This window comes from Leiobunum rupestre, chromosome 7, assembly GCF_980474605.1.
Source record: "Leiobunum rupestre chromosome 7, qqLeiRupe1.1.hap1, whole genome shotgun sequence".
Taxonomy (NCBI): domain Eukaryota; kingdom Metazoa; phylum Arthropoda; class Arachnida; order Opiliones; family Sclerosomatidae; genus Leiobunum; species Leiobunum rupestre.
Genome location: NC_143390.1, coordinates 51,704,172 through 51,715,195, shown reverse-complemented (window position 1 = coordinate 51,715,195; position 11,024 = coordinate 51,704,172). Strand labels below are relative to the sequence as shown.

Sequence of the window (11,024 nt, the reverse complement as noted above, 5' to 3'; positions counted from 1 at the left end):
TTACCTCACGACTGTTAGTTCTTGCTTCTATGTTTATTGCATGAAGTATTCCTTCATACTAACATAGAATTCTAAACGATTGTTGCGGCCGCTAAAGCGCGATACGCGCGGTCGAAGTTTGCCGTGGGTATAAGGACCACTGTGTGTCTTGCCTTTTTTATGCAAATCACCCTGACGACTTACAGAAGCTACTTGACATTTGTTCGGCCTTTGCCAAGTGTAGGAACTTACTATTTAGCATGGATAAGTCAAATACAATGTCCTTTTCTACACAGCCTGGTGATGAGCGGTCGTACCTTCTCGACGGGAAGCAAATGGAGAAGGGGGACCAGTATAAGAACATGGGCATTACTATTAATAGTACTGGTCATTTTTTGGGTACCATGGAAAAGATAGTAGCTGAGAAAGCAAACACGACGCGGTGGGTAGTTCGCAACGTAACTTAGCAGTCCTACAATAAATACTCCGTCAGCTGTACACTTTGGAAGAGTGTAATATCCCCCATTGGCGGCTAATGCCGCTATAGCTGCTGAAATGGGATGGAGTCCACAGGCCCAAAAAGAGAGGGGGGGAAGCCGGTATGAATTACCAGGGCCCGTGAAATCTAGGGGCCAGTGGCGTAGCCAGGATTTTGTTTCGGGGAGGGGGGGGGGGCACGCCATTCAAAAAATATATATATTTGTACGTACGACTATACGTTTCGGGGGGGGGCATGAGTAATATAAAAATGAGAGAACTGCCCCACGGAAAATGCATTTTCCCATAGGATTGTACAGGGAATATATGATTCCCCGTTGATTCTCTATGGGGATTTAATCAACCTTGAACGCCCTTGAAAAGTACCGGCTCAATGTGGTTACATTCACCGGTACCGAGAATTCGAAAGAGACCGTCGAAAAATTGAAACGTCAAATCGAAATAAGCTCTCATGTTTCGGCGGGAGTAAAAGTACGAGAGTGGCAACGGGAGTCATAGTCGAGCGTTAAAGAAGAACGTGGGGAATCGAATGATTTCGAAGCTTCAGTCGGCAATCTAGCCGTCTAATGTATACGGGGTTTCTAATTTCTACTAGAAGCCGATAGTTCTTACGAGCGACTCATCGGCGCGTCGAGCCTAGGGGTGCAGAGTCGCCTTTAAGTCATCGTCATTCAAAGCGCTTACGAGAAGGTGAATCCTCATTCAATAACAATGGGGAATCAAAACGCCCTTGAAAAGCTTATTCGTGGGTTTCGTTACCGTTCTTTCACGCTCGGTGTGGGAGGAATCAGAGAGAGTCTTCGGGAGAACCCGGATAATTTATACGCTATCGAATTTCTTTGGCGAAGAAAAACGTGTTAAGAAAAAGTTGAAAATCGGATAATACCACAGAGTTATTTGTGCGTTGGCGAGGATACGGTCCACAGTTTGACAGTTGGGTGCAGGAAGTAGATTTAAAATGAGTTTCTATATCACGTTACCATCCGATTCGTCGACCAAATACTTTCCTAATAATACGACGAGTAAATTTAGAACGTATCTCCCGGAGATGGTAAAACTAAACGGCCTTTACGAAGTAGCATTAACGGAAATAAGTTATCCTAGGACTTGGAATAATGTAAAGAACGATAGTGCGATTCGAATTTGGCCCACTGACGATAAATCGATTGAAATAGTAGCTCTTATACCCAAAGGAAGTTTTTTGACAATTCACGAATTACTGGACATGTTATACGTAGATAAAAGTATACTGTTTAAGTACGATGAACGATTAAAACGTGTTTCCGTTTCATCTGGTTATGATTTCAAATCGATCGCGTCGGGACATAAATTCAAAGTTGACATACCCGGAGACATAGCAACCATGCTAGGATTTACGTTGGAACCGAAAGAAAATATCATAATTACGGATCCCATGATAGCGCCGTATATGGTAGATTTGGATTCCGGATTACACTCTTTATTTATTTATTCCGACGTCGTTAAAAATACGATCGTGGGGGATAGCAACGTTCCACTTTTGCGTATTGTCAGTGCGAAAGGAAAAGACGGAGAAATTGTGGACGTGGAGTTCTCTAGACCTCATTATCTACCCGTCGCTTCTTCGGAAATACAAACTATCGAAGTTAACATTATGGACGAATTAGGAAACCCTGTCCAATTCGAACGCGGGAAGGTTCACGTTACCCTCCACTTCAAACCGCGGAGGGCTTGGCTCGCTCTATAATACCGTGACCGGGAAGGAATAACGTTCATTTCAGTGAACAGTGACGACCGACAAACATCATGAGGTATTCGCGGTACAATCCCACCGTAAACGATTACGAAAACTACTATTTGAACCAGGCTGGATACGGATCAATTCCCGTGTATCGGGGTGTCGGTGTTCAGAGAGGGTATGGGTTAGGTAATATACTGGCGTCGGCATTCCGCAGCGCCATGCCCCTTTTTAGACGCGGAGCCCAGTTCTTAGGACGAAAATTTTTGGATACCGGTGCGAAAGTTGTTACGGATGTTGCGAGTGGTATTCCAATCAAAGCAGCCCTGACAACTAGATCAAAGACCGCCGGCAAAGAAGCCTTATTTTCAGCCGCCGAAGCGGTTAAACAAATGATGGGATCTGGACTTAAAAAGAAGCGCGCTAGACCCCGTAAAATCCACTCGAACTAAAGCCAAGAGGAAGAAAACATCGTGCCTTTCTTACTCCGACATATATTCATAAAAAATTATAATGGCACTGTTACATCCTCACTCGAGCGGGTGCGTGAATTCCGAATTGGACCTTTTTCAAGTCCCGTTATCGCAAACGGGAATTATCGGTGGCGAATGGGTCGAATACAATCCCATTTCGAGCATTACCAACAAATCGGCGTTAACGTTTTGTATTAGTGGAAATTCTGAAGCGTACGTGGACTTGTCGCAGACTCTTCTTCACGTTCAGGTGGAAGTGAAAAAAGAAAATGGAACATACCCTAAAGCAGCCGTGATTGCAGCGGATGGCACGGTTACTAGGGCAGCGGATAATATCGCACCCGTCAATTTGTTTTTGCATAGCCTCTTTCCCGAAGTTCATTTATTTTTAAACGAAAAATCAGTCACTCCCTCGGCTCAAAATTATCCGTATAAAAGTATGATTCAAACAATGCTAACTTTCGGTGACTCCGCTAAAACGAGTCACCTGACCAGCTCCTTATTCTATCGTGACACGGCGAGCAAATTTAATGACTTTCGGAATAACGAAAGCTTCTTGAAAAGAGCGGAATTTGCTTGAAAGGGAATTATCGATATGATCGGCGTTCTCCATCTAGACATTTGTCAGCAACCTCGCTATCTCCTAAACTTAGTGGATTTAAAATTTGTCCTCGGGAAACCCAACACGGAATTTTGTCTACACTCTGATGTCAAATGCAAATTGGATATCAAATCTGTCTCGTTATATCTAAGGAAAGTTAAATTAATTCCGGAAATACCGTTATCTCACGCGAAAGTATTGCAGATGGCTAGAGCTAAATACCCCATTACGCGCACCGAATGCACTTCATTTTCGATCCCCCATGGAAACATGAGTGTGGTTCAAGATCATTTATTTACCGGACAGATTCCCAATAAGGTCGTCATTGGGATGGTTAGTCAAACCGCGTTCCTAGGAGATTTAAAATTATCCCCAAATAACTTTCAGCATTTTAATTTAAACCATATTGGATTGTTTGTGGACGGAAACAGCGTTCCCCATCGTCCGCTTACTCCTAATTTCGCGGAGAATAGCTACATACAGGCTTACGCTAATTTATTTCTTCAAACTGGTCAGTGGAATATTGACGAAGGAAATCAGATAAGTCGAGAAGATTACGTTGGTGGGAACTGCCTTTTCGTGTACGATTTGACGGCTGATTTGATGAGCAACGCCGCTCATTTTCATTTAGTTAGAAATGGAAATTTAAGGCTTGAAATAAAATTCGCTTCAGCTTTACCCGAAACTATTGCCGTAATTGTCTACGCGGAATTTCAGAGTCTGATTGAAGTTGATAAAAACAGAACCGTACTTTTGAACTAAAAATGGACACGTTTCAGCTAACTAAAATTATGGAAAAGGATAAATTCACTAAAGACTTATTTCGAGGAGTTTTCGCCGCGGATAAGTTACCTAAATACGTTACGACTTTCCCATCTCTTTATATCGTAAACACGGCGACATCAAAGAATTCTGGCGAGCATTGGATTGCATTGTACTTTTCAAGTAATCATAACGCTGAGCATTTCGACTCCTTCGGAAACAGTCCTGATATGTTTCGCTTTAATGACTTTGTCGAAAGAAATAGTAAAACTGTGACTTTTAATTCATTACAACTGCAGGGAAACCTCAGTGCGACGTGTGGTGGCTTTTGCGTGTATTTTGCCCTTAATCGCTGTCGGGGTGTAAAAATGTCTGATATCGTGACTAGATTTTCAAGAAATAAACATGACAATGATAAGATGATTAAAGAATTTATGTATTCAAAATTTTCAATAAAATTCATGGTTTTTTTTTATTTCACAATATTTTAAAATCAATGAAACATTTATTTTATTAATTTGATCCACTTATGACCGTATGATAAAGAACTTACACAATTGCCTAAAATATACTTGTTGTTATCGCATGGATTTAAAGCTATTTTATTTTGTGAGATAGTAAAAATTTTATGCTTTGAACTAGCAATTCTTAACATGGTGCTGGTTGTAACCCTATTTTGAAACAAGGAATCGCAATAACTAGCGTGCCTGATCTTATTTTTAACAACACGTCTGCAAATTCCTTTCGCTGTTTTCTTTTCCCCCTTTTCCGATAAGATGGAATACATCTTGGGCCGGAGACCGCAAAACTCGCGAATTGGGACACCATCCATTTCGTCCTTCATTTTTTCCATGACCTTTTTGTTGGCGTTGTTGAAAAGAGGGTGGTCGACAGGGTAGCTCGAAAAATCAAAGAGTTTGGAATCTTTCTGTAAATCGGCGTAGATATCTTCTGTTTGGATGTCGTAGGTTAGGCTATCCCTGAAAAGGGGCCCCTTCTCTCAACGCAATTGAAGGAAAAAAGAGGGGACGAACCAATAAGTGCCGCTAAGGACGTTGGGAACCTAAACCCCCGCTAAGTGCGGGATACCAATAAGTGTCACTAACTGCGGGATCCCAAAACATGTCGCTAAGTACGGGGGGAACCAGAAACCCCCGCTAAGTGCGGGATACCAATAAGTGTCGCTAACTGCGGCAGCACCGTAACCAGGATTTGATTTCAGGGGGGGCACGCAATAGAAACAAATAAAAAAAATGTACATACAACCATACGTTTCAGGGCGGGCACTGCCCGAGACCACCCCCCCCTGGTTACGGCCCTGAACTGCGGCATCCCAAAACGTGTCGCTAAGTACGGGGGGAACCAAAAACCGCCGCTAAGTGAGGGATACAAATAAGTGTCGCCATGGAAGAAAAAGTAAGGGAATCGAAAGGAAAGCGTGCTTCTCTCTCTATCCGTAAGGCCTCACACCCACAGGTGGGAGAATTCAGGGGAGGAAAAAGAGGGGTATCCTGGTAAAATTTTAGTGACGTCATCGTGACGTAAATCTGGAGTAAAACCACTTAACGACCTCTATCGAGTCTTTTCACGAAATTCACGGTATTGCCTTAGTAAACACGTGGAAGAAGAGTAATATTCCGATTCATGCCCGGATTCGAATTTCTTTTATTTAATTAATCATGGATTTAGGTGATCATAATTATCATATAAATTGTAAATTAAAGAAACCAACAAAAGCAGAGCAGCGAGCCATCGATAAAGGTAAGAAATATTTAGGCCTTGTTTTTCTTTCTGAGATTCATGAAATTACAGTGCTAATCTAACAATGTTTTTTCAGGTATTGGTTTTGATAAACAATTTTTAAAAGATAACTTACCGGCAATACTTGCTAATGCCTCTAACTTATATAAGGTAACTTATATTGGAAGGCCAAAATCAGTAATTGTAAGTATTTAGATAAATACATAGGTGGACATCAAGAATCTCCAGTTCTTGTCTCGTATGTTCTGCTATTTTAAAAGCTAATTTGTTTTATTAGGATTTTTTGAAGTTTTTAAGGGCTAATATCAGAAGTAAATGAACAGCAGTTAAAACCATGAGTGCGTGTTTTGAAATACAGGCATTATTTCAATATTATCAATTGAAAAGTAAATTAAGCCTAATAATGGGTAACGTACGAACAGTGCTTCGCGGTTTTCCCCGTGAGGCGGTAGGTGGTGATAGTGAAACTGCGGTTCATTTCCTTCTTATAATATTGATTTTCCGCATTAATTTAAACAGGATGCATTAGAAGCAATAAAGGAAAAAAAAATAAGCAAAATATCAGATGACGCATTAGATTATTTATCTATTTTCACCGACACATCCGGACTAATGGATAAAAAGAATTTCACTGCAAATAGACACAAACTCTTCATCAATAGAGACTTTAAAGAGGAAGTTAAGAAATCATTAACGGTCATTAAGCCATTCAAAGAACTAAATGAAAATAGACAGGACTTAGTAACCGCAATTTTTAGTCAGCGGCTTTTTAATGAAATCCATAAAAATTATTTGGAAAATGAAATTAAAAAAACTAGTGAAACTGCACCCAAGATTTTAAAAAAATCTAAAACATCAGCAAGCAATCTAAGTCCAGAAGATACCAAAAAAAAAGAATTGAAAACTATTCACCAAATTGCTGGTTATGTTATTAACAAACTAATTGGGCTATACGAGTGTCCTACTTTCTCAGAAAATTGTCTAGTTAAAAAAAATCAAGCGAATGAAGATTTCCACAAATGGACCACAAAACAAGATAGGGGTGGATCTCTTTTCCTCTCGAAACAAGCATTTGCCTTTTTTGAGAAGGTATGCGGTGTGATATCACCATTTGCTAAGTGTGATGTTCCTTTAAAAGTTAATGAAACAAGAAACTCATTAATTATTGAAACTTTAGAAAAAAATTGTGTGATAAATGAAATTTGGGATAACTTATGGGGGTGTGAAAAAGAAAATTCCCATTGTGCCAAAATTAAATGTTTTACAATTCTTATTAATTGCCATTTAAAAGGTTTGACTAGACAATTGAAAAATGAATTCCAAATTGCCAAGAGAGACAGTTTAACAAGCAGTGGAATTAGAAAAGAACTTAAAGTTTTAACTCAGAAAAAGACAACTTAAAATATGTTTATTATAAGGATTGAGAATAAAATAATTAAAAAATATGTTTAAGATGCATTTAGTTGATCACGAACATTTTTCCTCCTTTTGGCTCTTTTTTCTTTAGTACAATTTCCATTTTTTACCTTAGTCATTAAAGATTTCATTAATTTTAGCCGCTTTGTAGATTGTCCATATTGGTTGACCGTTGGGTTTTCACCCGAACCACAAGATCCTCTTTGCCGACTGAAATAATTTTCTAGTAAATCTTGATTTAATTTTGCCGTTAAGACAAATGGTGCTCCCTTATTTAGTAAAAATTTCACAATTTCAATCGAAGAATATACTGAAAAGACATTATATATAAGGTTATATTTTTTGAATGTATGAACATTTTTTTTGTATTTATACCTGTTATTCTAATTCCCTCAAGCGTTTCCCTACTCAGTAACATTTTTGTTTTATCAAATCCATCTTCAACTTCCAATTGGCTGACTTCTTCCTCCCACTCATTTAAATACCCCAGGAATTCATCTGTGAGCCACTGAAATTTTTAAATTATTTAATGAAACATAAACAGTTAATTATTACAATTAATTTTACTACATACCTTAAATCTCCAATCATCTAACGTCCTAAAGGGTGCCAAAGCTGGTTTTCTTTTAGTAATAAATGAATTTGTATTGTGACTTGCATTGGGTAGGAATGCTCCAAATAGAGAGTATTCTTTATAAAAATGGTACGAGTTAAGTAGCTGCTACAATGAATTAATATATCTATTCAATTTTTACCTGTTCAGACTCTTTCATAGGGTTGGGATGGTCATTAGAAGGTCCTTTTCCGCCAATGAAATGTTTTGAGCACACATAATGATGTGGTTTTACATCATAATGCGTTACTATATCTAATCTATTGATAGCAGAAACCCATACTAAACACTTCTCAAGATTTTTTAGGGGTTTTGGTATTGGATAGTATTTTATACCTTGAGCACCCGATTCATTAGAATTACTGTAACTTTTACAAGTTTTATAGACACAGTACTTGCCCATATTTATAAATGTTATATAAAGTGACAAATTTTCTAACGCGAATAACACAAGACTGTCACAAATTCAACCATACACAAGCCTTGGACTTTTATCTAGGGAAGAGAAAATATTTTTTTTCGAGATATTGGATTACATAGATGGCGCAAAGTAGCTAGCAGGTCACGTGATAAAATTTACCAGGATGCGGCCCCTCTGTTTTCACCCCACCCCATCCTCCCGTTTGTGGGAGTTCGGCATCAACACCAGGGTAGAGTTTTGTAAAAGAATTCGATTCCCTTACTTTTTCTTCCATGGTGTCGCTAAGTACGGGGGGAACCAAAAACCGCCGCTAAGTGCATTATAGCAATAAGTGTCGCTAAGTACGGAGGGAACCAAAAACTGCCACTACGTGCGGGATACCAATAAGTGTCGCTAACTGCGGGATCCCAAAACATGTCGCTAAGTACGGGGGGAACCAGAAACCCCCGCTAAGTGCGGGATACCAATAAGAGTCGCTAACTGCGGGATCCCAAAACATGTCGCTAAGTGCGGGGAAGTGGCGTAAAAAAGGGGGGTTCCGGATCCAGACTTCGGCTACCCCACTTGACGGATTTATGCTGGCCCCCAATAAGGCCCGCTGAGCAGCCTTGGAAATAACGGTGGTCAGGTGGTCAAAGACCAGTTTATTAATTGCTCAGACCAGTTTATTTATTGAAAATTTGGGGGGTCACTGGTCTACGTGTCCAGTTTATTAATTCAAAATAATAACAAAAAAATAGAAGGTGACCAGTTTAAAAATTCGAAATAATATAAAATAATAGGAGATGACCAGTTTATTAATTCAAGGTTTCTCTCAATTTTGATTTCCCTATACACCGGATTTCTATGTACCGCGACTCTGCGTACTACCGCCGTGTGCGCACGTCGAGGCTTTATGCAGAGTCCCTCGCTCGTATCCCACGAACGAGTCGAACAGTCGAACCCCTTCTGCCCTCAAAGCCTCAAACCCTCAATCCTCTAGTTCCTTTCCCCCCGTATTCTCTCTCTCTAGAGTAGAGAGAGAGATAATACGGTAAATTACGAGGGTCTTCCAGTCTTAGGTGAGATAGTACTATATTGTACTATTCTTGTGATACTCATAAAATGAAGTTAACTATTTTGAATACCTGTAAAATTAATGTTATAAACATGTAGTATAGGTTTTTTAGGCTTATAAAATGACAATAGAACATTTTATATGAAACCAGTTTAATAATTCATAAACTAGGGGGTCACTGGTCACAAGGACCAGTTTAATAATGAATAATCTAAAGGGTCACTGGTCATAAGGACAAGTAAAAAAAATAGCTTATTTCGAAGGCTGCCGCTGAGTGCGGCGCTCTAGGCGGTCGCCTTTGTCGCCATGCCCTAGCGCCGACCTCACTTCCCCATGTCATATCGTCGACCACTTCGTCGTCTTCCTTTATGATAGGATAGTAGTGGAAAGATGGAGAAACACTGAACTCGGCGGTAGTCACCATACTTACCGTATTAATAGTACCGACACATTTATGCAGGGCCGGATTAACCAATAGGCCGAATAGGCCTAGGCCTAGGGCACCAAGCCTACAAGGGGCACCAAGAGGGTCGAAAAAAATAAAAGTACAAAACTTTAATTATTTGCTTTTCACAAAATATTTTCCGGGCTAATTTTAGTAAATGCGTCCACCCCTATAAACCAAAAACGTTTGATTGTCACATTCACTGCCGTCTAGCCCCTGACGACATACTAAAATGAATTTTCCTTCCATTTCTCAATTATAATTGAGAAAAGGGGCACCAAAATAAACTTGGGCCTAGGGCCCCTTAAAGTCTTAATCCGGCCCTGCATTTATGCGAAATACTAATTAAGTTACATTTATGACGGCAAACGACGATGTCCGTCATGTTAAGAGTAGGTGTTTCTTTTAAAGTCTGACCAGGGGTGGATTGGTGTTATCTCACGGGGCCTCGACCAAATTTACCCTTTAGTTCGACTGGGGACCGCTTGAAAAGTGATTTTTGGGGGCCGCATGCCTACAGTACCCACTTTACGAAAAAGGCGCCTGTCCACTACAAACGTTAACAATGCTCAGTGTTTCTCTCAGAAACGTTTCCTCGGGGGAAGGTAACTAGGCTCAGGGTGGTTTTTACCAGACAAACGTTGGTGTGATGTCCATTGGCAAGCTCTTAACGCCAAGAGATGCCTAAAAGAAACCCAGATAATGCTTATTCAAACTAAAAACATAATTACGTTCGTTTTCACTCTTTGTACCTGGTATATCTTTTATCGATGTATTAAAATATAACTACCAAAACAAGAAAGATACAGATAAGGAAAGTCGCAGATATAACCCCTCAAAAAAAGATAGATACCAAAGGGCAATAATTTAGATACATAAGAATTGAATCCCTGTATATACCTAGGGACTGTGTGTAGAAAGTAGATGAAGATGTAGTTAAAGCTACTTAAGTTAATTGTATGTTAGAAAAAAGTGGAGGAGCGCAAATATGGTCGCTCAAAAATGAGCTGAAGGAGAGGAGCGAAAATTTCAACCCTCAAAAAGAGCGGAAAGAGAGGAGCGAATATTTTACCGCTCAAAAAAGAGAGTTAAAATTTTACCGATCAAAAAGAGGGGGAAGAGAGGAGCGAAAATTATACCACTCAAAAATATCTGAAAGTGAGGAGCGAAATTTTTTCCATTCAATGAGAGAGGAGCGCGGATTTTCCCACTCAAAAAAAGAGGAGCGTAAATTTTGCTGCTCAAAAACAAAGCGGAAAGAGAGGAGCGCCGATTTTACAG

At 39.7% G+C, this 11,024-nt stretch overlaps 3 protein-coding genes across 5 annotated transcripts; 2 read left to right on the top strand and 1 right to left on the bottom strand.

Annotated features, from left to right (window-relative positions):
* Positions 1-3,262: 3,262 nt before the first annotated feature.
* LOC149936951 (uncharacterized protein F54H12.2-like) lies at positions 3,263-4,030 on the top strand. Its single transcript, XM_090153740.1, has one exon. It carries the CDS (start codon positions 3,263-3,265, stop codon positions 4,028-4,030), a length of 768 nt encoding a protein of 255 aa, XP_090009866.1.
* A 1,432-nt stretch (positions 4,031-5,462) lies between these two features.
* On the top strand, positions 5,463-7,210 carry LOC149936950 (uncharacterized). 3 transcript variants are annotated; one of them, XM_090153312.1, is made up of 4 exons: positions 5,463-5,791; positions 5,942-5,974; positions 6,069-6,239; positions 6,311-7,210. In XM_090153312.1, exons 3-4 carry the CDS (start codon positions 6,126-6,128, stop codon positions 7,190-7,192), a joined length of 996 nt encoding a protein of 331 aa, XP_090009438.1. In that variant the 5' UTR covers positions 5,463-5,791; positions 5,942-5,974; positions 6,069-6,125; the 3' UTR covers positions 7,193-7,210. The 3 variants fall into 3 exon arrangements, with proteins under 3 accessions (XP_090009438.1, XP_090009439.1, XP_090009440.1); XM_090153313.1 differs by lacking the exon at positions 6,069-6,239; XM_090153314.1 differs by lacking the exons at positions 5,942-5,974; positions 6,069-6,239.
* A 6-nt stretch (positions 7,211-7,216) lies between these two features.
* Positions 7,217-9,722, bottom strand: LOC149936949 (uncharacterized). Its single transcript, XM_090153739.1, has 4 exons — positions 9,626-9,722; positions 7,782-7,897; positions 7,583-7,715; positions 7,217-7,517 (listed from the first exon to the last, which is right to left on the bottom strand). Exons 1-4 carry the CDS (start codon positions 9,720-9,722, stop codon positions 7,240-7,242), a joined length of 624 nt encoding a protein of 207 aa, XP_090009865.1. The 3' UTR covers positions 7,217-7,239.
* Between the last annotated feature and the right edge of the window lie 1,302 nt (positions 9,723-11,024).

Excerpts from the sequence above, each read along its gene's own strand:
- LOC149936951 (XM_090153740.1), top strand. The coding sequence starts at position 3,263 with ATGATCGGCGTTCTCCATCTAGACATTTGTCAGCAACCTCGCTATCTC.
- LOC149936950 (XM_090153312.1), top strand. The coding sequence starts at position 6,126 with ATGAGTGCGTGTTTTGAAATACAGGCATTATTTCAATATTATCAATTG. Across the intron at positions 6,240-6,310 it reads GCGGTTTTCCCCGTGAGGCG|GATGCATTAGAAGCAATAAA; the intron begins GTAGGTGGTGAT and ends TAATTTAAACAG.
- LOC149936949 (XM_090153739.1), bottom strand. The coding sequence starts at position 9,722 with ATGGTGACTACCGCCGAGTTCAGTGTTTCTCCATCTTTCCACTACTAT. Across the intron at positions 7,716-7,781 it reads TAGATGATTGGAGATTTAAG|TGGCTCACAGATGAATTCCT; the intron begins GTATGTAGTAAA and ends TAAAAATTTCAG. Across the intron at positions 7,518-7,582 it reads TGAGGGAATTAGAATAACAG|TATATTCTTCGATTGAAATT; the intron begins GTATAAATACAA and ends ATGTCTTTTCAG.